Source organism: Macaca fascicularis, chromosome 6 (genome assembly GCF_037993035.2).
Source record: "Macaca fascicularis isolate 582-1 chromosome 6, T2T-MFA8v1.1".
Lineage (NCBI taxonomy): Eukaryota > Metazoa > Chordata > Mammalia > Primates > Cercopithecidae > Macaca > Macaca fascicularis.
The window spans coordinates 179161642-179189039 of NC_088380.1; the positions used below are offsets into that span (position 1 = coordinate 179161642).

A 27398-nucleotide genomic window follows, 5' to 3' on the forward strand; every position below is an offset into this window, starting at 1 on the left:
AAGTTCCCCAGGGTTTCTGGGTGTCTGTTTTCTTATCTAGAGGATGAGGGAGCAGCTGGGCTACTGTGAGGATGAGGGATGATGTGAGAAGCCTTGAGCACAGAGCTGGCACACGGGGGTCCCGAGTGTTAGAAGCTGGGGCGGGTGTCACTCACTCTGCTTGGTGTCGCCGTCGGGCACTGGGCGGCCTTCAAACCGCCCATCCCTCTGGCTGCTGAGCAGCTCCTTCTCCCTGCCCACTGCGTTCTGCTGCCGGGAAACACCATCCAAGTCAAGGGCACCTGGGTGGGAGGGTGAGCCGGGGCCTGGCTTCGGGGGCAAGGGCTCCCCACTGTTCTTCTTTAGGTAGGAGGCGGGGGCCCAGCCTTCTTTGCCCTGGTACCTGTGAGGAGGAGGAAGGATGCTGTCAAACTGCTCCGCCAGGCGCAAAGGAAGAAGCCTCGCTCCTACTGGGAATCACACAACAGGTCCCAGGAAGCAGGAACGAAGGGTCGTGACTGCCCAGGGCCAGAGGTTGGCACACTGTGTATCTCCTCTTGATGGTGCCTAAGCCCTCAGCTTGGCATTTTCAAGGCCTTTCCAACCCAGCCTCTACTTGCCCCTCTCACAGCACCTACCACGTCCCACCCAGCCAGCAGGGCACCAGCCTGCGCTCTGAATCTCTGTGCTTTGCTGCCCCTTCCCAGCAGTCCCAGCTCTGGGGCCACAGCCTGGCATAGACAGATGGAGATCTGTTCATGCTGGTTAACACGGAGATTAAACATGTTTTCATATGGGATTAGCAGGTTGAGGGATGGGTCCAGGGCTTGCCAAGCGCCAGCTGGCCATCACTAAACACAGAGTGATTGAGACCCTGACAGATCAGCTCAGTGTCCTCCCAAAAGGGAATTCAATGAGTGTCATCATCACTTAATCCTCTGCAGGAGAGATTCAGTTTTTGAGATAGGGTCTCCCTGTCGCCCAGGTCAGAGTGCAGTGGTGCGATCATAGCTCACTGCAGCCGTGAACTCCTGGGCTCAAGCGATCCTCCCATCTCAGTCTCCTATGTAGCTGGAATCACAGGTACACATCCCCATGCCCAGCTATTTATTTCTTATTTCTTGTAGAGATGGGGTCTTGCTATGTTGCCCAGGCTGGTCTCGAGCTCCTGGGCTCAACTGATCTTCCTGTCTCGGCCTCCCAAAATGTTGGGATTACAGGCATGAGCCACCACACCTGGCCAGAATTCAGTTTTAATAGCAATGACCAGAGGGGTCAATCTAGACCAGGGGTGTGCTGCAGTCAGTCACACCAGCTGTGACAGCCAGTTGGGTACATCTCTCCCAATCTCTACATTTAGGTAGAAATCTGCAGTTTGTGTCTATCAATCTTAAAATACGCTCTGAGAGGGAATAGCCTAATTAGAAAGTGCCAGGCTGTATATAACCCACACCCTCAGTTTGACACAGTTCATTGTTTGGGGACACAGAGCCATAAGATGGGAAGTGATGTGCAGTGCTGAGTGGGCTCTGGGGTGAGAAGGGAATGGGCTGAAATCCTGACCGTCACTTTCTAGCGTCAACCAAATCTTGAGATGACTGCAGCCCTTACTGACATCCTAACTACAACCTCGGGAGTGACCTTGAGTCTAGTTAAGCCACTGTTGAATTCCAGAGCCACTAAGTTTTGGGACAATTTATTATGCAGCAAGATAACATCCTATTCAATATATGTTTGTTATCCTTTTAAAAACGTTTTAAAAAAATTAAAGTCTTTAAATTTTAGAGACAGGGTCTTGCTGTATTGCCCAGGCTGGAGTGGCACCATCATAGCTCATCACAGCTTCAAACTCCTGGGCTGTGATCCTCCTGCCTCAGCCTCCTGGGTAGCTGGGACTACAGGCACGCATCACATGTCTGGCTAATTTAAAAGGTTTTTATGCAGAGATGGGATCTTGCTATGTTGCCTGGGTTGGTCTTGAATTCCCGGCCTCGAGTGATCCTCCTGCCTTACCTCCTAAAGTACTGGGATTACAGGCATGAGCCACTGTGCTCGGCCCATGTTTACTATTTGATATGGTTTGGCTGTGTCCCCATTGAAATCTCAACTTGAATTGTATCGCCCAGAATTCCCACGTGTTGTGGGAGGGACTCAGGGGGAGGTAACTGAATCATGGGGGCCGGTCTTTCTGTGCTATTCTCATGATAGTGAGTAAGTCTCATGAGATCTGATGGGTTTATTAGGCGTTTCCGCTTCTGCTTCTTCCTCATTTTCTCTTGCCGATGCTATGTAAGAAGTACTTTTCGCCTCCCGCCATGATTCTGAGGCCTCCCCAGCCATGTGGAACTGTAAATCCAATTAAACCTCTTTTTCTTCCCAGTCTTGGGTATATCTTTATCAGCAGCATGAAAACAGACTAATACACTATTACTATCATTATCCTTCTTCAAATTTAAGTTCTGAGATCTCCCTCAGGAAGGCTTCTTGATCCCCAGGCTGAGAAGCCCCTCTTCTGCGTACCAAAGTCCCCATGCATCCCTCCAACACGGCCGACCACCTGCTCTATCACTGTTTATGAGTCTGTCTTCTGCACCGGGTGGTGTGAGCTCCTGTGTCTTGCTCACTGTCGACTTCTCAGCTCCCAGAACAGGGCTGGGCCCAGCAGAGATTCTTGGTGTTTGTTGAATGAATGAATGAATGAATGAATGAATGCAGTGCTACGTGCTCAGCCTCCTGGAAATGGCCCAAATGTCCCGCCACACATCACGGCGCAGACACTAGATCGCAGGGACCTTGGCTTCATCTCTTGCCCTAATTTCCTGCGGTCATACCCTGCCTATTGGGGGTGATCCAGGAGGGGTTCCCAGGACTTTCATTACTAAAACTGGGGAAGTCCCAGGCAAGGTGAGGACCAGTTGGCCACCCTGCCTGCCTGGGAGGCTCTGATTTCATCACATAGGTGAAAGGGCTGTCAAAGGTGTTTGGAATGCAGATGCCCTGCTTTTACCAATGGACTTCGAGAGATGAGGGCAGATTATTAGCCTAGGATGAATTACAGTCCTTGAGCGTTTATGCACCATCTTGTTCTCAGTATGGGGCTGAAGGGGGCTGTCACTCACATGGGGCAGTTTCGGCCTCCAATTCCTCATTATGAGAAACATCTGGAGGTGGAAACCAGCCTTGCTTAACAGGGTTGCTGCTATCTGTGGTTCAGTGTGTTTGGAGAAAGTTTTGCTTATTACGGACTTTTAGGGAAGGATATGGGCAGGGAGGGAGGCCAAACAACACAGAGAAGTATCCTTTTATGGTTCAGGCAGAAACTTCACCCAGATGCAATCACTGACTGACCTCTGTGAAGCCGGAGCCCATGTGGCCCCAAACCCACCCAGCAACAGTGGGAGGCGGCAGCTGGTACCTGATCTTCCACCAGCCTTCCAGGTTTTTCTGGATGACCTCCACCACAGCCCCTCTCTCCAGGTTCATTTCATCCTGGTCCCGAGCTGTGTACGGGTAGATGACCGTGTACTTCTCCTCTGTGGGGACAAAAGGAAGCTGGGGTCAGAAGAGGACACCAAGAGGCCTGGGATGCCCTTGCCCATTGGAGGGAAGATTTCCTTCAGAGATTTCTGGGCACCCCCCGGGCCCTGACCTAGCCCTGGACAGCCCTGTGCAAGCAGCAACAGAACACAGGACAAAGGGCAGGTCTCGATCCCTCTGAAACTCCTCAGCGCCACACACTCAGCCTCACGCCTCACCTGCTTCTACAGTATTTCCGTCCATGGCATTCTCATCCCCCTTATCCCTGTTTATTGCCCCCCACCCACACCAGGAATTACCTTGTAACTCAACATATATTTGACTTATTTATTGTGTTTCGTGAGTGTGTGTCTGTTTCCTTTGCTGGAATATGAGCTCCAGGAAGGCAGGGCTTTGTCTGTCTTGTTCATTCCCATGTCTCCAGCACTGGGCATGGTGCTTGGAGTGTTGAGCAAATCAGTCAATATGCAGTAAATGAGCAAGACCTGAAGGCCTGATGGGAGCCACCTCGCTCACACAGAGGGGGTTAAGCTGTCTGTGGCTCCTTACCAGCTCTTGCTGGTGGAGAGTTCAGGGAGAAGCTGAACTTTGGCAGTGGAGGGTTTCAGGCTGAAATCACTACCGAGGAAGACACAGTTCGTGATTTTCATGACCTTGCCGGTAGCTGATTTTCACTTTTATTAATTATGTTCAAGTCTTTGAATCCAACGATGCTCGAAGCTTCAACTTTCATTCGTGTGACTGGGATGCCTTCTACCCCACTTTGCAGTCCCCCGGCCCCTGAAACGGTGGGACCATCCTTACGGCCTCACCCGCCCCCTGAGAGCTGCCCCCAGCTGCGTCCCTCCCACAGTAGCCCTGAAGGGCCTGGGCTCGGAGGGGCAGGTTGCTCACTGGCAGGGTGTCCCACAGAACTAGAACAGCTCCCACCCCCAATGTTATCTGCTCTGGCAGCTGAAATGGAGAAAAATGGATGTGTGTCTCAAGGGAGCCCGGCAAGGAGAGGAAAGGGCTCTCCTGTTTTGGTTACTTTTCTGGCCCTAGTGAGTGCCTGAGCCAGCTGTGGCCTGGTGTCATGGTTAACATGCTGCTGCAGACGCTATCTCTTTGGGAAAACACCACACGCCGTCCACAGCCTGCCCAGCTGGTACAGAGGGAGGCGGCAAACACACAGGGCGTTTATTTATGTATTGATCTGGCCTGCTGACCTGCTCGGCGGGGGCTGAGCTGACTCGAGCTGCACATACCCTGTGCTCAGCACAGTCCGCTGTTCCCCTGCTTCACGGAAGTTGCAGGCTGGGCTGCTGGGCTGGGAGGGGTGGACGGAAGAATCCAGGTGCACAGAAGCTCTGTTTGGTTCGGGTGGGAAAGGGTGCCACCTGGGTCCCAGAATGAGCGCAGTCAGTCGTATGAGCCTGGACTCCTGCAGCCCCGCACCCTTCAGCTGAGTTGCACGGGCAGATTTTCTACCACCTGAGTTCCTCTCTGGGATCCATGGATTGCTCAGTGATTGCACACACGGCAGAGGGCGGAAGACCTTGCAGACTGCAGGCCTGCGGGGGCTTCCTTCCTAGTGTGCATTTGCCCTTCTTCTGGTGGTGCTACCAGCCTTTGTCCCCATGGCTTAGGTGAGGCCAAGCTCACCCCCTCCTGGAGGGAAGGAGTAGGTGTGGGACCCCGGCCTGGCCAAAGCGTTGCAACTCCCGGCCACTGTGACTGGTTTTATGGATGGCAAGTGACCCTAGTGGGTCAGCTGGAAACAATCCTAGGACTTGTGTTGAAGGAGAAGCTCTTTCTTTGGTGATGTCCCTGAAAGGTACTTGGAATTGCTGTCATCACGAGAGAATGGTGCCAACAAGCAGAGAGGTGGTGAGAGAGTCCCAGGTCCTGATGAGAGTTTCAAATCCCCAGGTCCAGCTCTGCTTGAAGCTAGCCCTACCCTGGGCTTTTTAGTGATATAAGTCAATACACTTCCCCTTTTGCTTAACCTGGTTTACATGGATTTCTTTCCCTTGCAACTCAAATGAGCCTGAATGAAGGAACAGGTCTGGTTCAGCCTTATAGAAACATACAGGCATCATTTTTTAACCTGAGAAACTTTAGAGCCCCAAGGCCAAGAAACACCCAAGGCTCGCTCCTCCCAAACCCACATGCCAACAACATACATGTCACACAAGACAGATGAGATCACTGTTTCTCACATGCAACAGGGCGGTCCCAGAGCAGGGAGGCTCATGCAGGTGCAGGGACCTGGCTCCAAACACCAAATGGGGAAGAAAACTCCGAGGTAGGCACCTTGACGCCAGCTGATGGCATACAAGTCCCCCAGAGTCCGGCGGCGGCCCACAGGCCGGGGCAGAGACCAATACCTCCATGAGACTGGATGGGCAGCATGTGGGAGGAAGGGCAGAGGGCACAGGTGAGAAGAAAGCACCACAATGTGTAGAGGCAAAGGTGGCACCAAGCACATGTCCCCATCCAGGAGAGCATTACCTCTGAGTCTATTCCAAGCCCCAGGCATCTTAGGAAGACCAAGATCCTGAGTACTAACCGTGAACTTGGGTGAAGAGGCTTCTAGTAGACATAGTTCCATTCCTAGCATGATTATAAAGAGGCGCTAGGCTGAGGTGGGAAGATTACTTGAGTCCAAGAGTTCAAGGTTGCAGTGAGCCATGATTGTGCCACTGCATCCAGCCTGAGTGACAGAGCGAGACCCCATCTCAAAAAAAAAAAAAAAGGACCAGGCGAAGTCACTCATGCCTGTAATCCCATAATCCCAGCACGCTGAGAGGCCAAGGTGGGCGGATCACTTGAGGTCAGGAGTTTGAGATCAGCCTGGCCAACACGGCAAAACACCATTTCTACTTAAAACACGAAAACTAGCTGGGCGTGGTGGTGCACGCCTGTAATCCCAGCTACTCGAGAGGCTGAGGCAGGAGAATCGCTTGAACCCAGGAGGCAGAGGTTGCAGTGAGCTGAGATTGTGCCACTGCACTTCAGCCTGGGCGACTGAGCAAGACTGTCTCAAAAAAAAAAAAATAAATTAAAAAAAATAAAAGTACTACCTGTGGTCCGGGGAAGAAAATAAATGTACACACTCAAGAAAATGTGGTCTCGCTCCCACCATCTTCTAGCTGTGTGACCCTGGGCAAGTCTCCCTACCTCTCAGATGTTTCCTCATCTGTAAAACGGGACAGCAATGAGTGCCTGACAGAGGTGCTGTCATGGTGGTCATCATTCAGCATCTCAGGGGTTCTAGTTTCCACGCACCACATCACTACCCCTTAATCTGAGTTGATTCTGGCAGTAACCCTGTGTTATCCCTGCCTAGTGCCTGGCGGGCCTCACACACACAGAGCAAACCAACAGATATTTCACTCTGAGGGGCGCTGGCTGTAATAAGACTCGATGCAAAACCATATGTCAGTGTTTTGCTAACCTTTGAGCATAGAAACAACCCCCTTCTCCTCACCCTCTTTTCTGATAAAGATACGCTATATGTGGCTCTGTGCTTTCTCGTAACAGTCAACTAAAAGCCAAAAAAACTCAACTCTAGGTAAGGTATTGCTGATACACTAATAACTGTTACTGGTCACTTACTGTTCTAGGTTCTTTGCAGGTGGATCTCATTTACTTTGTTCAAAAATCCCATGATGTAGATATCATTGTTTCGATTTTCAGATGAGAGGCTGAGGCTTACAGAGGTTAAATTACTGGCCCAAGATCACTCAACCAGGAAGTGGTACAGCGGAGATTAAAATTCAGGTGTGTCTGATTCTTAAGCCCCTGGTGACGAGTGAAGTGAACTCACTAAAGGCCCTACTTTTAGGAATGTTTCTACGGGGGGAAAGGGAGTTGGTTGGGACTTAGTGTTTCTGGCATGGCAGGAATCACCATTCAGGACATGTGTAGGGAAGGTTCTCTGGGCAACAACAGACGTGTGTCTGTGGGTGAGTGGAGGGGGACCCCTGGTCAGGGCCACTTCAACCCACAGAGAAAGCAGAGGTTTTTAAACAGATGGGGCCAAACGTCTTGCAAATGAGCTGAAGCAGCTCCAGCACCTCGGCCACCAAATAATTCTAGGCAGAAATAGTGAACTGTTTTTGAGGATCAGGCTGGGGCCCTCCTGGGGTCCCATGAAAGGGTTAGGGCTCGAGCTCTGGGAAGGCCCACCTAGGTTGCTACCAAAGGCCCCTAAGAGAGGGCGGGCTTGCCCCTCAGCCCTAATACCATGGCCTGGTTTCTGGTTCACAGGCCATGGAGCCTGAGCCAGTGAGCTGCTGAGAAGCAGAGGCAGAGGCCTCAAGAAGAGACTGGGTGAACGATAACCCAGTATAGGCGATGACTGCACAGGTCCTCCCCAGCGAGCAAAGGCTCGAGCTCCTCCCTACCTTCTTCAGGCTGCAGAGAAAACTCATCCTGCACCCCATCCTGGCCTTCGAGGCACGTTGCGGGGACCCAGCCTTGCTCCTCAGCAGTGCTGACGAACCACCAACCTGGGGAAGCGAGAGTGCAGAATGATGTTAGTTGTGTCAAGCACGAGGCCAGGGGGTCAGAATGTAACAATCTATTCAGCCACTATACCAGTGAATGCACAGGGTAAGGCTAAAGTTACCATTTTACTGGTAGAACACAACTACCAATGTTACCTGCTAACTGCTAAAAGTAAGTCCAGAAACTTGCTCCTGAGCCTGGGACAGGGAAGAGTAAAGTCATCTTAAATGACAACAATAAAGAGGCTGGGCACGGTGGCTCATGCCTGTAATCCCAGCACTTTGGGTGGATTGCTTGAGGCCAGGAGTTCAAGACCAGCTTGGGCAACATGACAAAACCCTGTCTGCATGAAAAATTTAAAAATTAGCCAGGCATGGTGGTGCATGCTTGTAACCCCAGCTACTCGGGAGGCTGAGTTGGGAGGATCACCTGAGCCCAGGAGGTCAAGGTTGCAGTGAGCTATGATTGTGCCACTGCACTCCAGCTCGGGTGACAGAGTGAGACCCCCATCTCAAAAAAAAAAAAAAAAAAAAAAAAATGAACGTTCACCTTCACTAAGATGTGTGATGCACCCATCATTTTACTTGCATTAAATACAATCTTCACATTATCATCCCAACTGCACACATGAGGAAACTGAGGCTCAAAGAGGCAAACCGATTTGTCCAAGTTCACGTGGCTTGTGGTAGAGCGGCGATGCGTGCACAGGGCTGTTTGATGCTAAAGGCACTGCCCTTATCTGAGACGCAGATTTAGCATCTGCTTCAGAGGCCTCTGACCCAGGCTCAGACATCGCCTAACGACAAGGGCCTGCAAGGGGCCTGTGGTAGGGACAATAATGACCCTCGTCCCGCAAAGATGTCCGTGTCCGAATCCCTCAAACCTGTAAATATATTAAGTTACGTGGCACTAGGGTATGAAGGTTGCTAATCTGCTGACCTAAAAATAGGGAGTTTATCCCAGATTCTCTGGGTGGGCCTAATGTAATTCCAGGGCTCCTTAATATGCCAGAAGGAGGCAGAAGTCATGGGGAGATGTGGCTGTTGAGGAAAGACACAGAGAGGTGCAACATTGCTGGCAATGAAGAAGGAAGAAGGGGCCGTGAGCCAAGGCGGCTTCCAGGATCTGGAAAAGGCAAGGAAACAGATCCTATTCGGAACCTGAAGAAAGCAATGGGGCCCTGTCGATCCCTTGATTTTAGGTCAGTGAGACCATGCTGAACTTCTGACCCACAGACTATCAGATAATAAATACGTGCTGTTGGCCAGGCGCGGTGGCTCATGCACGGCGGTTCTACGATTTTCTAAAGATTCGTATTGGTAAATATTTGTATGAAGATAAGGAAACTGTCATAACACAATGACAGCAATGACAACAATGTGTCAGATACTGTCCTGAGGGCTGCACGTCCACTCCTAGCTTGCTAGATCTTCACCATAGCCTTATGAGGTGTGTATTATTATTGCTCCCATTTTACAGATGGGGAAGCTGAGGCTTAGCGACTCTCTCAAAGTCACAAACATAGAAAGTGGCAGAGCCAGGATTCAAACCCAGGCTGTCTCTGAGCTCTTAACCATTTTCACTAATGCCTCACAAACTGCTGGAGGGAGGATAAATCAAAACAGCCACTGTTTTGGAAGCAGATAAGTTGGTGGTATCTTAAAATTTAAAGTATGTGTGTCTTGGCTAGGTACAGTGGCTCACATCTGTAATCCCAGCAGTTTGGGAGGCCAAGGTGGGTGGATCACCTGAGGTCAGGAGTTTGAGACCAGCCTGACCAGCATGGTGAAACCCTGTCTCTACTAAAAATACAAAACTTGGCCAGGCATGGTGGCGTGTGCCTGTAGTCCCAGCTACTCGGGAGGCTGAGACAGGAGAATCACTTGAACCCGGGAGGTAGAGGTTGCAGGGAGCTGAGATCGCGCCACTGCACTCCAGCTGGGGCAACATAGCAAGTCTCTATCTCCAAAAAAGCTAAATAAATAAAATAAAATATGTGTATCTTAGGGTCCAGCTGTTTCACTTCTTGGAATCTAACCTAAAGAAACACTGACATGCACACGGACATGTTCACACTGGAGTACAAATACGAATATATGAACATGGCTCACTCGGGCATTGAATACTACGCAGATGTGAAAAAGTATCAGAGGAGCTAGACAGCAACTAAAAAAAGTTGCAGATCAAAATGTATACAATGACACCACTGGGTTTTTAAAAAACCCACAAAATACATACATATACATACAAAATATGATGTGTTTGCGTATATGTACAAGTATATATGTATGAATATGTGTATGTGTGAGTGTATATATTCACATGTATGCACACGTACACATACACACAAGTGTATAGAACATTTTCAAGAAAGATTCATACCTAACGGATAGAAGGGTTATCTGGGGTTCAGAAAGGGGGTTAGGGTTGAAGCTGGTAGAAAAAATAGATTTTAGTTTTATCATTAATCTTCTAAGAATAATGTATCCATATATTACTTGAATAAGTACAATATAATTGAAAATAAATGTCATCAGTGTTGGCTACTTGAAGAGGTACCCACTCACCCTCTCCCTTCTTTTTGCTGCCCTCTGCACATACCAACACTCTTCCTGGCCCCTACTCTTCTTCCCAGTCACCGAAGCTTCCTGACTTCCTGCAAGCTGGGGGCCGAGGGCAGTGGGTGCTCCTGCCTTTACATCCCCATGTGTGTCCTAGCCACAGCACACAATCTGCATACACTCATTCTCAGGAATTGGAAAGTCACATGGCCTTGGGGGCTGCTGGAGTTGGTTTGGAATTCCGGTTCTGCAGCCTGTTGTGCGATGTGGGGTGAGTGACTGAGTCACTTGGAGTCATGGTTGTATCAGCTGTGAAGCAGGGATGGCAACTCCTATGTTGAGTAACGAAGGAAGTTTGCCTGGCTGGCGCTGGTCTCATGACTAATGCCACCATCATCCAGATGATGTTGGAAACATCGCCCTTCCCATTCTTTGGACCTCAACTAGCCATTGGGCTGTCACAGAGACTGCAACTAATGATATGATTAGCTAACATCACATGTCAGCCACAACAAACGCAGTGGTTTCCACTGCATTTTCCCAGGGAGGATCTGCTTATTTCCTGCTCTTCGCCTTCAATGGGGTGCGATGGCTGCTTTGTAGCTAAGGAAGGCAAAGGGGAAGGAAACCCACGTTTTTTGGAGCATCTACTGTGTGCTAAGCACAAGTTTAAGCACTCTTTGTATATCATCTCACTTAATCTTTACCATCACTCTTCACAGCAGAAGTTTTTATTCTGTAGATAAGAAAACTAACAGTCAGAGAATGAAGCCACCTGAACTACTGTGAAATGTGGAATTCCGATGGAAATCCAGGTTAAGTGGCTCAATCATACCACATTCTGTCCCAGACCCAGCCAGTGTCCATGACCAGTGGTCCCTGTGATGGGCAGGTAGGCTAAGGGGACAGGGAATGTGTCTGTCCCATTAGAGCCCAGAGCGATCGAGCCTTCTTGAAGACTCCCATGGGTAAGCAAAGGCAAACCAACAGCGCACATTTCCAGCGAATGCTGGACTGTATCTGCAAGTACTTTAGAACCAGAAGGAATGTTTATAAAATGCAAACGTCAGAACAAATCGGTACCATCTGAACCAACAGGATAATGGTGAGTGGTGACCAGGTGGGATATTCGAGCACAGTGATTAAACAGAGGCCTCTTCTCGGAAACCCTAGGCCGGATCTATGGGAACTGGCCAGTCTGGACCGGCCACTTCAGTTTCTGAGTTTCCAAATGTTTCCTGTCCTAGGGGCCTGGTGACAGGGTAGTGGGAGAGGGAGATGGTCTAGGTCCCCACCTGACTCATTCTTCTCGATGATGTCCACCACCTGCCCCACGCTGAGGCTGATCTCCGAACTCTCCTGCTTCTGGTAGTTGGCCACCACCACGTACTGCTCCAGGACCATGGGGTCCACTGAGGTTTGGTCACCCCCTGTGGATAGGAAACAGACATGACATCTGGCCACCACCATGCTTGAAAGAGCAGGAGCCAGAGCAGTAGGGCGGGTTAAGAGGACATTCCAAATAAAAAAGAAGCAGTTACAGGACTCGTCTCAAGGGTGACTTGATCTATTCATTCTTCTATTCATGTGCTTACTCAGCCACCAAAATTGACCAAGTGCTATTCTGTGCAGGCACTGGGGTTTGAGTCGATTAAGATATGGTACTTGCCCTGAAGATGTTCACAGCCTAGTGGGAAAGCTCATTCATTCATACTTAGCCATTCCTCCATCCATCTGTCCATCCATCCACTTGTCTATCCATATGTCCGTCCGTCTGTCCATCCATCCATCCATCCATCCATCCATCCATCCATCTGTCCTCCATTATCCATCCATCCATCATCCATCCAACCAAACATTCATCTATCTGCCATCCATTCAACCATCTATCCACTCATGATCTATCCAATTAAACACCATCATCCATCAACCATCTCATCATCCATCCAAAATCACTCACCTACTAATCTATGAAATCACCACTGATGTTCCAGACACTCTAAAGAGTACAACGGTGAATAAAACAGCTATGACTCCCAGCCTCAAGTAACTCAATCTAGTCACAGAGACAGACAAGTACATAAGTATATATAATTAATAAGATATAGAATTATATAAGCATTAGTTTATGATAAATTGCTGGAAACAACCAGATGCTGGGACAGAAAATGAAGGGGAAAGACAATGCTATATTAAACGGGGTGGCTGGCAAGACCTCCTTAAGGAGGTGACATAACACAGGGACCTGAGAGAGGAGGAGGGGTCATAAGGAGAATCGGGGAAGAGCAGTGTAGGCACACTCTGAGATGGGAAAGGACTTGGGGTCTTCGGGACTGGAAGGAGGCTAGGTGAGGAAGTACATGGAAAGAGTGTTCTGAGTGAGGTCCCCGAGGAAAGCATGGGTCAGATCAGGTAGGGCCTTGGGGGCCAAGTAAAGAAGTTGGGTTGCTTTTAACCTTGAAGTAGAAAGTCACTTAAGGGCTTTAAGAAAGGAATGACAAGAGTCACATCTTTAAAAAGATAATTCTGACTGCCATGTGGAGAATGGATCAGAGGCTGACAAGAAAGAAAGCAGGAGAGTAGTTGGAGGACATGAAGTTGTCAAGGAAGAGGTGACGGTGGCCTGGACCAGGGCAGTGGCAGCAGAAGGGAATGAAGTAGAGGGGCGCTTCAGGGAGGCCGTGCCACGGGATTCAGGGTGGACAGCTTCCTGGGAGTCGTGCAGCCCTGGTTAAGCACTAAGACATATCTGACAAACAAATGAAAAGATAATGCAGAATACAGGTGATTTAAATAGCAAGGGCATCTGAATTCAGAGACTCCAGAGAGAAGCGGGCAGCTGGGTGACTTTTAGAGCAGCAGGCTAAATATGGGGGAAGGGCACCCAGACATTTGTGGTCACAGGAGGGCCCTGGTATTCTAAAAGTCCTGATTCAAAATAGTCTTTCCTATTGTTCCCATAAATCATTAAAATATCCGGGAAACCCCACATTTTGTGTCAAAATGCACCCAGTTGGCCAGGCGTGGTGGCTCACGTCTGTAATCCCAGCGCTTTGGGAAGCCGAGGAGGGTGGATCACCTGAGGTCAGGAGTTCAAGACCAGCCTGGCCAACATAACAAAATCTCGTCTCTACTAAAAATACAAAAACGAGCTGGGCATGCTAGCGTGCGCCTGTAGTCCCAGCTACTCAGGAGGCTGAGGCACGAGAATCGCTTGAACCTGGGAGGCAGAGGTTGCAGTGACCTGAGATCGCACCATTGCACTCCAGCCTGGGTGACAGAACAAAACTCCGTCCCCCATTACCCCCCCCACAAAAAAAAACAAAAACCAAACCAAACCAAACCAAACCAAAAACCACCTAATCGTGGAGCAGCGTGGGAGAACCAGCGCACACAGATGACTTTGTGCATCTCTCCCTACTCTGTTGGGTGGTGTCTCGTTGGCTTGAAATTGGCCATGGTGGGAGTATTTACACCACAGAAATTGGTAAATGCTACAGAGCAGGGCTTCTCCACTGGAGAGCTGGTAGTTAAAGTGTCCACCAGCACACCACTGCACTCCAGCCTCTGCAACCAGAAGGAGTACAGAAGCCCCTTGTCAGAACCATGCGGTCTGGATTTTTGATGTGAAAAAGCAGAACAGGGCATTGTAGCTGGGTGAAGGGTACTGCTTCTCGGCTCTGTGCCCATGCTCTGGCCACTCATCCTCCCTGCCAGAGGGTAACAGGGAAATGGGAGGGCCTTTGGGCTGGGGACAACCCTGCCACTTGCCCTCTGCATAGAGAAAGCATGAGGAGAACAGAGGAAGAGAGAGCAGGAAAGAAACAGAAGATGCAGGCTCATGGTTCAGAAGATCGGGCAGGAAGCAGCCTCAATGAGGGCCTATCACAGCCTACAGACAGCACAGAAACCATCTCAACACAGCTGCCCTGCAAGCTGGGTACTGCCACCCCCATTTTGTGGGCAGGAACACAGAGGCTCAGAGATGTTAAGTGACTTTCTCTGCATCACACAGCTGGCTATGGGCAATGCTGGACTCTGTCCACTTGGCTCCAGGCTCTCCTGTGTGTTGGGGCACAGCAGTGAGAAAAGAAAAGATGACGGGGGAAGAAGGGCTGTCCTCCCCCGAGGGCCTGGTCAGGCTCAGTCTGACATCTCTGCATGTCTCAAGGCTTGTCTGCTATTTCCAGCCCTCTCCTCATCCTCCACTTCCCCCGAGGTCAGGTGGCAGGGCCGACTTTTCTAGACTCAAGAAGACAGTTCCCCCAAGCCAGCCCAGCCACGTGAGCAGTGGCCTGAGAGTGCTGCTTCACGCCCCCTTCCCGCTGGCCCCATTCACAATGAGCTTCTTGAGGGCAGTGGCCTTGACTGCCTCTGAACCACCTGGCACTTACTAGCTCCTTGAAGGTGCTGTCCAGTGAATCAATGAATGTAGGATGCTGGCTTTTGAAGGCTTTTGACAACCTGTCCTGGTCACTAGAGTCACTATTCTCTGTGAATCTACCATCTGGTAGAATCCAGCATCTACCCCAGGATCTAGCCTGCCCGAGGGCTCAAAACCCCAGGAGTGCAGTTTCCCTTCTATCTGGGCCCTCAGGTGAGCTGGACCAGGTAAGTGTGCTACCCTGTCCCTCAGCTTGAGAGAAAGAACTGGAAAGAAAAGAGAAAAAGCCCCCACTTCACAGCCAGGTTGGTGCCTGCACCTGCTGTCCCGGTTAATGCTCAGAGACAGGCCCACGTCTTCCAGGCAGGCAGTCACCGGCTGGTGTGGGGTCAGGGAGTGGCTGTGAGGATTTCCTCACCGAGCCACAGGTTTCACGCAGGCGACTTTCTCTGCAGTGCTCCATCACCCGGCTTCACCATGTCCTCACGGAGCCACACCCTCTGCACCAGGGTCTGAAAGGGGCTTTGCTGGGGCCAGGGGAGGGGAGGCAGATGCTGTAACTGGTCTCTGTCCTGCCCCTCCAGTCTGCCCTCCATACAGCAGCCAGAACGCTTGCTCAAAAATGCTACTCTGGTCATGCCACTCCTTGCCCAGCACCTGCCATGGGCTCGGCTTGCCTTCTGGTCTTGTCCTTTGGCCACTTCATCCCTGGTGCACCTGCAAAGCACGAAGGTGCCTTTGCAGGGGTTATTATTTTCTCTGCCTGGGATGTCTCAACCTCTCCTCCTTATTTCAATGGGAACCACCTGTTCTTAGCCTAACTGGTCCCTGCTACCAGCCTTGACCCTGTAATTTATTTGTTTGCTTTTTTTTTTTTTTTTTTTTTTTTTTGAGACAAAGTCTTGCTCTGTCATTAGGCTGGAGTGCAGGGGTGCAATTTCGGCTCACTGCAACCTCTCCCTCCCAGGTGCAATCGATTCTCCTGCCTCACCCTCCTGAGTAGCCGGGACTACAGGCGCCCGCCACCACACCTGGCTAATTTTTGTATTTCAGTAGAGACGGGGTTTCACCGTGTTGGCAAGGATGGTCTTGATCTCCTGACCTGGTGATCTGCCCGCTGTGGCCTCCCAAAGTGCTGGGATTACAGGTGTGAGCCACCGTGCCCAGCCATTTATTTTATTTTATTTTATTTTTTGAGATAGAACCTTGCTCTATTGCCCAGGCTGGAGTGCAGTGGCACGACCTCAGCTCACTGCAACCTCTGCCCCCAGGGCTCAGGCGATTCTCTTGCCTCCCGAGTAACTGGGACTACAGGCATGCACCACCACACACAGCTAATTTTCGTATTTTTAGTAGAGATGGGGTCTCACCCATGTTGGCCAGGTGGGTCTTGAACTCTTGACCTCAAGTGATCGGCCTGCCTCGGCCTCCCAAAGTGCTGGGATTACAGGCTTGAGCCACCGCGCCCGGCTGCCATCTGTTTTTCAATATAGCAGCTAGATTGATCCTTTTAAAAGACGTGTCAGAACATGTTTCTCAAAGGTCAAGTCCCTGTGATGGTCCTCACTTCACTTGTGAAAACCCTCAGTGGCCTACAGGGCCCTGTCTAATCCGCCTCTGATCAGTTTTTTTTTTTTTTTTTTTTTCAAATAGAGTTGGGGTTTCGCCATGTTGTCCAGACTGGTCTTGAACTCCTGGGCTCAACCAATCCACCTGCCTCAGTCTCCCAAAGTGCTGGGATTACAGTTGAGAGCCACTGCGCCCAGCCTTTTGATACGTTATTAGACCTCATCTCCTTCACTCTCCCCAGTGTGGCACAGATGGTTACTTATTCCCTATCCTCTATTTCTTCTATAGTAATAGAATTCCTGAGTTTTGGCAGGGCACGGGGCCACTTGGAATAAGACTCCTTTATAGTTGGGAGTGGTCATGTAACTAAGCCCCAGACAATGGGATATAAGTGTGGAATTGTGTGCACGTGCTTGGTAAGAATCCTTACAGGAGGTAACTGATTCTGTGTCACCCTTTCCTCATTACTGCTGGCTGAAATGTCAATGTGATGGCTGGTGCTGCAGCAGCCATCTTGGGTCATAAGCAGCCTTGGGAATGCTGGTGTTGTGTGGCAGAGCAGCAAGATGGGGGCCTGGGTCCCTGCTACCATTGAACACTCTATCACTCCTGGACTAGCTCTGGGATTTGAACTAAGAAGAAAAAAGTTCAGCTGTTTAAGTCACAAGTATTTTGGATTTTCTGCGCTTGTAGTCAAACCTAATTCACTTGTATCTTTGGTCGCTAGTCTCTGATCAGTAGCGTCCTTGCCAGTCCTTCTCACGCAAAGCCTGTTTCTACTACAGAGATTTTTGCATTTGCTGTTGGGGACAGTCTTCTCCAGATACCTGCATAGCCTTTGCTCTCCTTTCCTTCAGGTTCCTGCTCAAGTGGCATCTTATCAATGAGACCTTCCCTGCCTGCCTTGCACTGCCTCATTCAGTTTTATTTCTTCCATAGTGCTTTCAAAAACTGTCATAGGTTCTGTATATTTACTCGTCTCCTTGTTTACTTTTCTACTCTAGAAGTGCCACAAGGGCAGGGACAGTCTCTTGTTCACTGCTATGTTCACACTGCCTAAAGGCTTGTAGGCCTGTCATGTGTTTTGGTGCAAGGGGAGCTAAGAATGCGTATATATATAGATTATATATATAAAATGTATTTTATAGATAATATATAATATATATTTTATATATATTAAAAATATATTTTTTATATATATATATATATATATTTTTTTTTTTTTGAGGTGGAGTTTTGCTCGTTGCCCAGGCTGGAGTACAATGGCGCAATCTCGGTTCACTGCAACCTCCGCCTCCTGGGTTCAGGCAATTCTGCCTCAGCCTCCTGAGTAGCTGGGATTACAGGCATGCACCACCATGCCCGGCTAATTTTTATATTTTTAGTAGAGACAGGGTTTCACCACGTTGGCCAGGCTTGTCTCGAACTCCTGACCTCAGGTGATCTGCCTGCCTCAGCCTCCCAAACTGCTGGGACTACAGGTGTGAGCCACCATGCCTGGCTGAAGGTTTTTATATTTTTTAAGAGCTGTAAAGAAGAAAGAGAAGAGGAAGGAGAAAATGAGAAAGAATTATTGTTATTATTGGTAGTAGTAGTGACAGAGACTGTATGTGGCCTATAAAGGCTAACATATTCACCATCTGACCCTTTGGAGAAAGTTTGTCAGTCCCTGGCCTAGAACATGGATGGCTTCTTACTAGGGCTCAGTAAGTGTCTGAATGAAGGAAGGAACAGTTTAAAACTCAGCTCTGCCAGGTGCCTGTAATCCCAGCACTCTGGGAGGCCAAGGCAGGCGGATCAGGAGGTCAGGAGTTTGAGACCAGCCTGGCCAACATAGTGAAATTTCATCTCTACTAAAAATGCAAAAATTAGCCCGGCATGGTGGTGTGTGCCTGTAATCCCAGGTACTCAGGAGGCTAAGGCAGGAGAATTGCTTGAACCTGGGAGGTAGAGGTTGCAGGGAGCTGAGATCACGCCACTGCACTCCAGCTTGGGCAACAGAGTAAGACTTCGTCTCAAAAAACAAACAAACAAACAAAAAAACCCCAAACCCCGCCCCCCTCAGCTTTAATGACTTCCTACCTCAGGGAGCATTCAAATGCCTTCCTTCACACTTCACTTTGTTTATACAGGTGTCTTTTCTACCTGACCGTGAGAATGGTTTCCACCTTGGGACCTAGAGCACTACCAGGTACAGATAAAGTTACTCATTTAATATTTATTAAGCACCTAGTAGGTGCTTAAATAAATTATAAATAAATTATACATTAAATAAATATTGAATGAATAACTGTACCTGTCTTGTTCATTCAGCATCCAGCACAGGTGTACAACAGACATTTGTGGGGTGAATGAACAAAGGATAAATGAAGACTTCTAGAAACCTTTCCTCCTCTATGCAAGGCTCCAGGCATCCTTATAAGTTTATAAACTTATTAATTAAAGATGACTCTTTCTTGCTTATAAGTAGAAAGAGGGCTTCAGTTAAGTGAAGATCCAGTTAAGTCAGGTTACTCTGTCCAAAAAGCTCAACTTTTGCCACCCAGTTTTAACACCTGATGGTGGCACAGTTGCATCACATACAATTTTCAGGACTCTGATGAATGTGCTGGGCATTTCTGCACTAACTCTCCTAACCAGTCTGCCAATGGGATTTGGCAAAACGATGAGCAGTGACAGAATGACAGAACCAAGGAATCATGAGATTTGCTATAAGCAAGACAGAGAGCCAGGAATTGAGGAGGGCAGAGAGCTCTGGGCTGGGACTCTGGGTTGGCTGGAGCACACCAAGGACTGGCACAGGGCTCAGGGCTGGCACTTCCTCCAAGACTTGCTCTGGGGCCAGGTCCAAGACTACAATCTCCTTGACGTTTTTCCATGGCAGTAACTTAGACTGTAGTTCTCTGCCATGAAGTGGTTCAGAGAATGCATGGAGTTGCTTTTTCAGCACCAATTCTTTCAGAGTAAGTTGCTTCATTTCACTCAGAGCACTCAACTTATTGAAACTGATGAAAAAAAGTTCATTCATTTGATCTACCAGGAGTTTCAAATTAGGCTTCAGGCCGTTTAGTTGTTAAGTGAAGACACCTACTGGTGGAGGGTGATATTGCAGCCAAGCTCTATAATGCCATAATAATTGCAATGTCTAAATGTTGAGGCAGGCAACTAAAGCTAAATTCCAGGAGTTGCCAAGTGTGAAATCAAAGGATTCCTAGGCAAGGATTATCACTTTTGTGGCCCAGCAGGAAATATGAGAGAAGAGGGGATGAGAAAGAGGAAAGTCTGACATTGGAAGGGTGATTTTTATTTTTAAGTGTTATAAAATATTCTCAAGATGTACAGTGCCTAATCTACCACAGAAGTTTTCTGTTTGGGCATATTTTTTTCTTCATGATGACATGTCTTGAATTTTTAAGATGAAGGGCAAAGTGGGATTTTCCTTCCAAAAATTCGCTATACTGTCGATCTTGCTGAAAGAGTCAGTAAACAAAGAATGCTTTTAAGTAAAGGTTAGAAAAATCAGCAAGAAATATGCTCCTCAAATAATCAGATGATCTCTTGACTTTTAGTGAGAAGATTCATTTTCTGCAGGATGAGCAGAATTTGAGACCACATTAGCCAAAGTCTATAGGAGCCAGCCAGTCAGTCATGACTGGGAAATGCCAGAGGCAGATAAGCCTTCTCCAACGCAGAGTTTTGGTGGAGAAATCTCAGGAGTTAGTCTGTCAACGTTAGATCCCTTTAAAATTCAATCCAAAAGGCTGATTCTAAAATAAAGGAAGTGTTCAAAGGTCACATAAGATAGAAGGCTAATCCCAGCTTGGGTTCTTAGTTTGAATGAAGAAAGATGCTATTTTCCAACCAGTTGAACTATAAATAAATCCGTCCCCATCATTTCAGGTGAATGATGTAACAGCAGTCACCACAAATTAGAGCTTTTTCTCCCTTTTCCAGACAAATCCCCTCATCAAGCCCGTTCCGACTGGACATTTGTGTTTGTCACAAACCAGAGCTGTCTCTTTCCTCTCTTCTCTACCCTCCCACACTCATTCCTTCTAGGGAAAGTCTCTACACACTCGAAACCAGAAACTCTGCCAGCCCAAGAGTGGCAGCTCCTCTTCTCTCTGCTCTTTTCTAAGAAACATATAATTATCCTTGGGGCTCTGGAACTATTTGCAGCTTTAGCAGGATGCCATGGCTCTGGCCAGTACCTATTAAACTAGAAAGAGGAGCTATAATTGAACTGGTTGGGAAAAGGCTGAAGTTAATTCCCGACGCCATTCCTTGAGGCAGAGGGAATGACTGCGGGGCCTGTAAAGTTGACCACAGGGCTGTACCCAGGGGCAGCAAAGGTACTGGAGCTTGTGAATTCGGAATTTCTACTTGATATGGTTTGGATCTGTGTCCCCACCCAAATCTCATGTCGAATTGTAATCCCCAATGTTGGAAGTGGGGGCTGGTGGGAGGTGATTGGATCATGGGGGTGGGTCCTTCATAAATGGTTCAACACCATCCCTTTGGTGCTGTCTTGAGGTGGAGTTCTCAGGAGATCTGGTTGTTTAAAAGTGTGTAGCACCCCCCCTCTCTCTCGGTCCTGCTCCTGCCATGTAAGAACTGCTTGCTCCGCCTTTGCCTTCCGCCATGATGGAAAGCTCCCGGAGGCCTCCCCAGAAGCTGGGCAGAAGCCACCGTACTTCCTGTAAAGCCTGCAGAACCATGAGCCAATTAAACCTCTTTTCTTTATAAATCATCTAGTCACAGGTATTTCTTTATAGCACTGTGAGAATGAACTGATATACTACTGCTGGTCAGGGACACCCATGTACTCTAAGTAACAGTAGTAGTAGTAACAAAAACAGCATCAAACATACATTACTGACAATGTGCCAGGCACTGTTCTAGGTGCCTCACAAATATGATTATAAATCCTATAATAATCCCACAAGGCAGATTGCTATGATCAACCCCATTTTACAGATGAGGAAACTGAGGCCCATGAGAGGGGGCATCCTTTTTCACTTCTAGGATCTCTGCTTGCACCTCTGATCCTCATCAACCCCTTCAAACCTCCTGCCATCCTAGGAAACTAAAGAGCCCTGGATTCTGGAAGTTCTGAAGTCCACACTGGCTCCAGGTGAGGTCTGGGCCGGGCCTTTGCAGATGTAGAGGATGATCTCGGGTGGCAGGAAGAAAAAGTTGGGCCACTGTTTACATAAACGTATAAACCCCAGGGGAGCGCTCGATCATTCCTCTGTGCATACCCTAGTTCCCACCTCCTCTTTCTCCATAATTGCTTCTGAGAGAAGAGTTGTGTCATCCAGGAAATGGAAAGATTATTAGGAGGGGATATAATGTACTTCGGGTAGAATGGCAATAGGGATTGGAATCGCTTGACACTGCCTCTGTCATTGCCCAGAAAGGGCTGGGGCCTGGTGCTGAGGATGTCAAATGGATACGGCCCAAATCTACTGCATATTCCTGCCTCCCAGCCTGTGCCTGGCCATCCCCTCAGCCTGGGATGCCCTTCACTCTATGGAAAGCTCCTGATCCTTCATCAAGACCCAGGGTCCCTCCTTTCCGACCCCTTATCACACCTGAGAAGAATGTTCTTAGCTCTCAGCTACCACGTTGCTCTGTATAAAGTGGAACAAAGGCATTTAGCTCCCGATAGCATGGCTAGGAAGAAGTCTGCCTCCCCTTCTCCACGAAGGCATTCTCTGGGGAAGACTCCAAGTCTCAACCACTTGGCAGTTTTTTGGTATATTGGATGAAACAACCTCAAATACTATTTCTGGGAAATGGGATGGGGTATCAACCAATCAATCAAGCATCCATCCATCCATCCATCCATCCATCCATCCATCCATCCATCTACCAATTCAACCACCCCACATCACTGTATCCTCAGCATGGAACCCAGGGCCTGGCGCACAGTAGGTGCTCAGCTGGGGTTTGCCGAAAACTGAAGAGAACAGAAGAAAATAGAAAATATTCTTACCAGATTTCTTTTTCCCAATGTGCTCCCTGTACAGGAAAGAAAGGGGGTGGGAAAGAGTAATGAGTCAGTACTTGTCATGTATTGACATGAGTTATTCTGCTAGGAAACTGCGATTCTCCATCCCCCACAACATCATCAGTGAATGAATAAAATCCAGGCCAACTAGAGGGACCCTGACTTCTTCAAAGAGAAAGAATTTCTCTTAATTTTCCCCCTTTGCCTGATAAGTGCTCTGGTGCCCTGGGGACCAGCGTCACCATTTATTTGTAGACTGGAAGCCCTGGGGAGGAGCTGAAGGGGGTTGCACAGTTTGAAAATAGGAGTTAGGTCCTCACACTGCACTGAGGCTGATGCCTACCTCATCAGGCACAGCAGAGGTCCCTGCCCCATTTCTTGGGGTCCCCTAAGCCATAGACATGGGACAGAAAGTGCTTGGCAGTAAGTGTACACGGAACACATTAAAACTGGGCAGAAGTTTGGATAGCAGTGAACACAGTGCACCTTCCCAGTGGTGACAGGGGAGACACTACTATGGGGCTAGACACTACTACAGGGAATAATGAATAGGGACTCCCTTACATTCGTTGACCATGTCAGAGTTTATAAATGCAACTGTATCAGCCAGACATGGTGCTTCATGCCTGTAATCTCAGCATTTTGGGAGGCTGAGGTGGGTGGATCATCTGAGGTCAGGAGTTCAAGACCAGCCTGGTCAGCATGGTGAGACCCTGTTTCTACTAAAAATACAAAAATTAGCTGGGCGTGGTGACACACGCCTGTGGTCCCAGCTACTCGGGAAGCTGAGACAGGAGAATCAATTGAACCTGGGAGGTGGAGGTGCAGTGAGCCAAGCTCGTGCCACTGCACTCTAGCCTGGGTGACAGAGCAAGACTCCATCTTGGGGGGGCCGGGGGCCGGGGGGTGGGGAAAGCAACTGTATCACAAATGCAGCATTACAAATTAGGGCTTACAAAGCACTTTAAAGTAAGTTATCTCAAGACTAATAAAGTTTGAAGTGCTTGGGTTGGGATGGACATTGTGGCAACAGTAGCATTAGCTAGTATTGTTAAATGGTACTAGACCCAGTGCCAGCACCCTGCTAGGCACTTGTAGTTCACTCATTCAACACGCACAATGATCATAGGGAATAAGTATTATTCTTATTCCCATTTTACAGATGAGAAACAGAGAGGCTAAGTAATTTGCTCAAGGTCGCACAGCTAGAATTTGAACCCAGATCTAACTAACTTTAAAAAAACTGAGATATAATTGACAAACCATAAAACTCATCCTTTAGGCCAGAAGCGGTGGCTCACACCTGTAATCCCAGCATTTTGGGAGGCCTGGGGTGGGCGGATCACCTGAGGTCAGGAATTGGAGACCAGCCTGGCCAACATGGTGAAACCCCATCTCTATTTAAAAATACAAAAATGAGCCAGGTGTGGTGGCGGGCACCTGTAATCCCAGCTACTCAGGAGGCTGAGGCAGGAGAATTGCTTGAACCTGGGAGGTGGAGGCTGCAGTGAGCCAAGATCATGCCACTGCACTCCAGCCTGGGAGACAGAGTGAGACTCTGTGTCAAAAACAAAACAAAACAAACAAACAAAAACTCATCCTTTAAAGATACACAATTTACTGGTTTTTAGTGTATTCACAAGGTTATCCAACCATCACCACTAATTCCAAATCACTTTCATCACTCCAAAAAGAAGCCCTATACCCGTTATTAGTCACTTCCCATTCCCCGTCCTCCAGCCCTTGGCAACCAGAAATCTGCTTGCTGTCTCTAACGATTCGCCTACTCTGGATGTTTCATATAAACGGAATCATATAATGCGTGGCCTTTTGTGTCCGGCTCCTTTCATTCGGCATAGGGTCTTTGAGGTTCATCCGTGTTGTGGCATGTATCAGTACTTCATTCCTTTTTGTTGCTAAGTAATATTCCATTGTGTGGATAAACCACAATTTGTTTACCCATTACTGAGTCGCTGGACATTTGGGTTGTTTCCACTCTTTGGCTCTTTTGAAAAATGTTTCTGTGAACATCTGTGTACAAGTTTTTGTATGGACATGTATTTTTATTTCTCTTGGTTATATACCTAAGAGAGGAATTGCTAGGTCATATGGTAACTCCAGGTTTAACTTTTTGAGGAAGTGCCACGCAGATGTCCACAGCAACTGCATCATTTTATATCCCACCAGCAACGTATGAAGGTTCCAACTTCTTCATATCCTTGACAATGTTTGTTATATATCTTCTTTTTTTTTTTTTTTTTTGAGGTGGAGTCTCACTCTGTCACCCAGGCTGGAGTGCAGTGGCATGATCTCGGCTCACTGCAATCTCTGCCTCCCAGGTTCAAACGATTCTCCTGCCTCAGCCTCCCATGTAGCTGGGATTACAGGCACCCGCCACCACGCTAATTTTTGTATTTTTAGTAGAGACGGGGTTTTGCTATGTTGGCCAGGCTGGTCTTGAACTCCTGACCTCAGGTGATCTGCCCGCTTCGGCCTCCCAAAGTGCTGGGATTACAGATATGAGCCACCGTGCCTGATCTATCTATCTTCCTGATTACAGCCATTCTAGCGGGTGTGAATTAGATCTAATGATATTTCACTGTAGCTTGGATTTGCATTTCCTGATGGATAATGATGCAAGTATCTTCTCATATGCTTATTGGCTATTTGTGCATTTTCTTTCGAGAAATGTCTATTCCATTCTGGGTTTTTAACCACCATGTAATAATGCTTCAGAGCAACCTGGGAGAGAGCAGGGAGGGAGCTAAGCCAAGCCCAGGAGCCAGGGACTACAGGCCTCCTGTATGTCTGGGAGGCGTAGCAGAGTCTGGCCAGGTTGGGCCGGGCCGGTGGTGATGTCCTCCCTCCAGGGATAACATCACCGAGGTTGACTTCACAGCGCCCATGCAGAGAAGGGTGAGGGTCAGAGTGGAATGTCCTGGCCCACCCTCACTGGCACTCACTGGGTCCTGGTCAGAAAGCTACACTGGGACTGACTCACTGTGTCCTCATGCATCCCTTTGAGGGTTACTCCATTGTGCAGATGAAGATACTGAGGCCCAGAAAGGTGAGGTACCAGGCCCGGGACTGGACCCCGGAAGTCTGGCTGGAGCCCACTCTCCTGACCACCACCTGGACCATCTAGTGACCGAAGTTCCCCTCTTAGCTGCTGCATCAAGACGCAGTAACGAAGGTTCCACCAGGCTGCTTCTACAGAAAGCACCAGCTGCCAGAGCTGCCATCCAGGCCTGCGACCTGAGCTGTGGTCTGGGTTTAAGTCCCGGGCTCCTACTGAGCCACGCACCCCTGCTTCCACTGTCCCAGCCAGAGCACGGGAGTGGGGACGGCAGGAGGCTCTTGGGTTCAGGCAGCCACAGCATGCGTTTGCTCAAGCAGGTGGGTCATCTTCTTGGTGTGACATGCTTGGGGTGTTCCCAAGTTTTCCTACTCATGGCGGCCAAAACCCTCCTCCAATAGCACCAGTTGGCTGGGAAAGACCCCCAAAGTCCATCTCAAGCCCTAACATGGGTTGACCTTCAGGATCCTGACCAACAGACCAACCCCACTGGGTATAACCCTCAAGTTCACTATCCCTAAACCAACAACCAGGGCCCAGCTGAGACTGCCTGCTGTGGCCCCAGAACCATCCCTTGGGCCCTTGGCAATCTCGCCGCCTTCCTTCCTTTTCAAATCCTGGCTTAAAGAAAGGAAGGCATCACGAGGTAAGCACCTGCCCTGTGCCAGACACCATCCTCTATGGGTAGGATCTTGCTCAGTCCTCACAACCGAGCTGTGAGCCAGGGTAGTAACGCCCGCTTCACTGATGAGGAAATAAGCTCAGAGAAGGCAAGTCATTTGTCCAAGGTCACACAGCTGGGAAGGGACAAAGAGATTTGAACCTTCCCTTTCTTTCCAGGAAGGCTCTCAGAACTACATACATACACTCCAGCATGATGCTTGCTAGCTTATCTCAGCTGTTACTTGGTGCTTTCTTTGGTACAGTCTAGGCTGTGTTTTGTATTTTTAGTGGCTGTTCTATTTGTGGATGCACGGGTGCCTGTGCACCCACATGTTCACACAGCTTTCCCACCACCGTGGGAGTCAGCAGGCACTCCCTATCTGGCTGATGAATGAATGAACAATGCCAGTGCCCTTGGCTGGATGCAAGGGCACTGAGAACTCCTGTCCTGCACTATTTCTACAAGCCCAAGACAGCAAGCTAGTGGGGCTGCCTCTGCCACCAAAGAGAGGAAGCCAGAGAGTGCCACAAAGCCACCATGCAGCCTCCGGGACTTCCCACCTCCTCTCGAGGGCTGGCTTACACCCCGTGTCCCCAAGTGTCTCTCCTTGAATGAAGATGACCAGACTCCTCCCAAGCACAGCAGCTGCCCCTGGCCTGGCCCTCTCCCCTCTGTGTGTCTAAGTTGGTCTGATGCTTGCTCAGAGGCTGGGGCCACTGCAACCACCCTCGCCAGGGAGAGGCCAAAGGAATCCCAGCACTAACATTGGGAAGGGCTGCCAGGGCGGGGCTGCTTCACCTCAGGTCCATGTACAGGATTCTGCACCAGTGAGGACCTCCTGAAACTGCAGGTGCTCCTCCAGGAAGAGGGAAGAAAGCTTTCGTTGGAATCTCTCAGTGGTCCTTGATGCTCCCCAAAGTTAAAGCTGGAATCTCTAAGTGGTCCATGATGCTCCCCAAAGTTAAAGCTGGAATCTCTAAGTGGTCCTTGATGCTCCCCAAAGTTAAAGCTGGAATCTCTAAGTGGTCCTTGATGCTCCCCAAAGTTAAAGCTGGAATCTCTAAGTGGTCCTTGATGCTCCCCAAAGTTAAAGTCTCTAGGACACTGAGATAAAGTAGAAG

The 27398-nt window shown here is 48.9% G+C and overlaps 1 protein-coding gene across 2 annotated transcripts in view; it reads right to left on the reverse strand.

Moving 5' to 3' along the window:
* Window positions 1-27398, reverse strand: part of SH3PXD2B (SH3 and PX domains 2B) — a 119551-nt gene that overhangs the window by 18130 nt on the left and 74023 nt on the right. The window contains exons 6-11 of one of the 2 annotated variants that reach the window (XM_045394511.2): window positions 22523-22548; window positions 11867-12001; window positions 7908-8012; window positions 5812-5895; window positions 3395-3512; window positions 156-382 (exon numbers count right to left, since the gene is read on the reverse strand). In XM_045394511.2, the coding sequence (XP_045250446.2) occupies window positions 156-382; window positions 3395-3512; window positions 5812-5895; window positions 7908-8012; window positions 11867-12001; window positions 22523-22548 (695 nt within the window). The remainder of the gene's footprint in view (window positions 1-155; window positions 383-3394; window positions 3513-5811; window positions 5896-7907; window positions 8013-11866; window positions 12002-22522; window positions 22549-27398) is intronic. The other variant, XM_005558530.4, reaches the window with a different exon arrangement.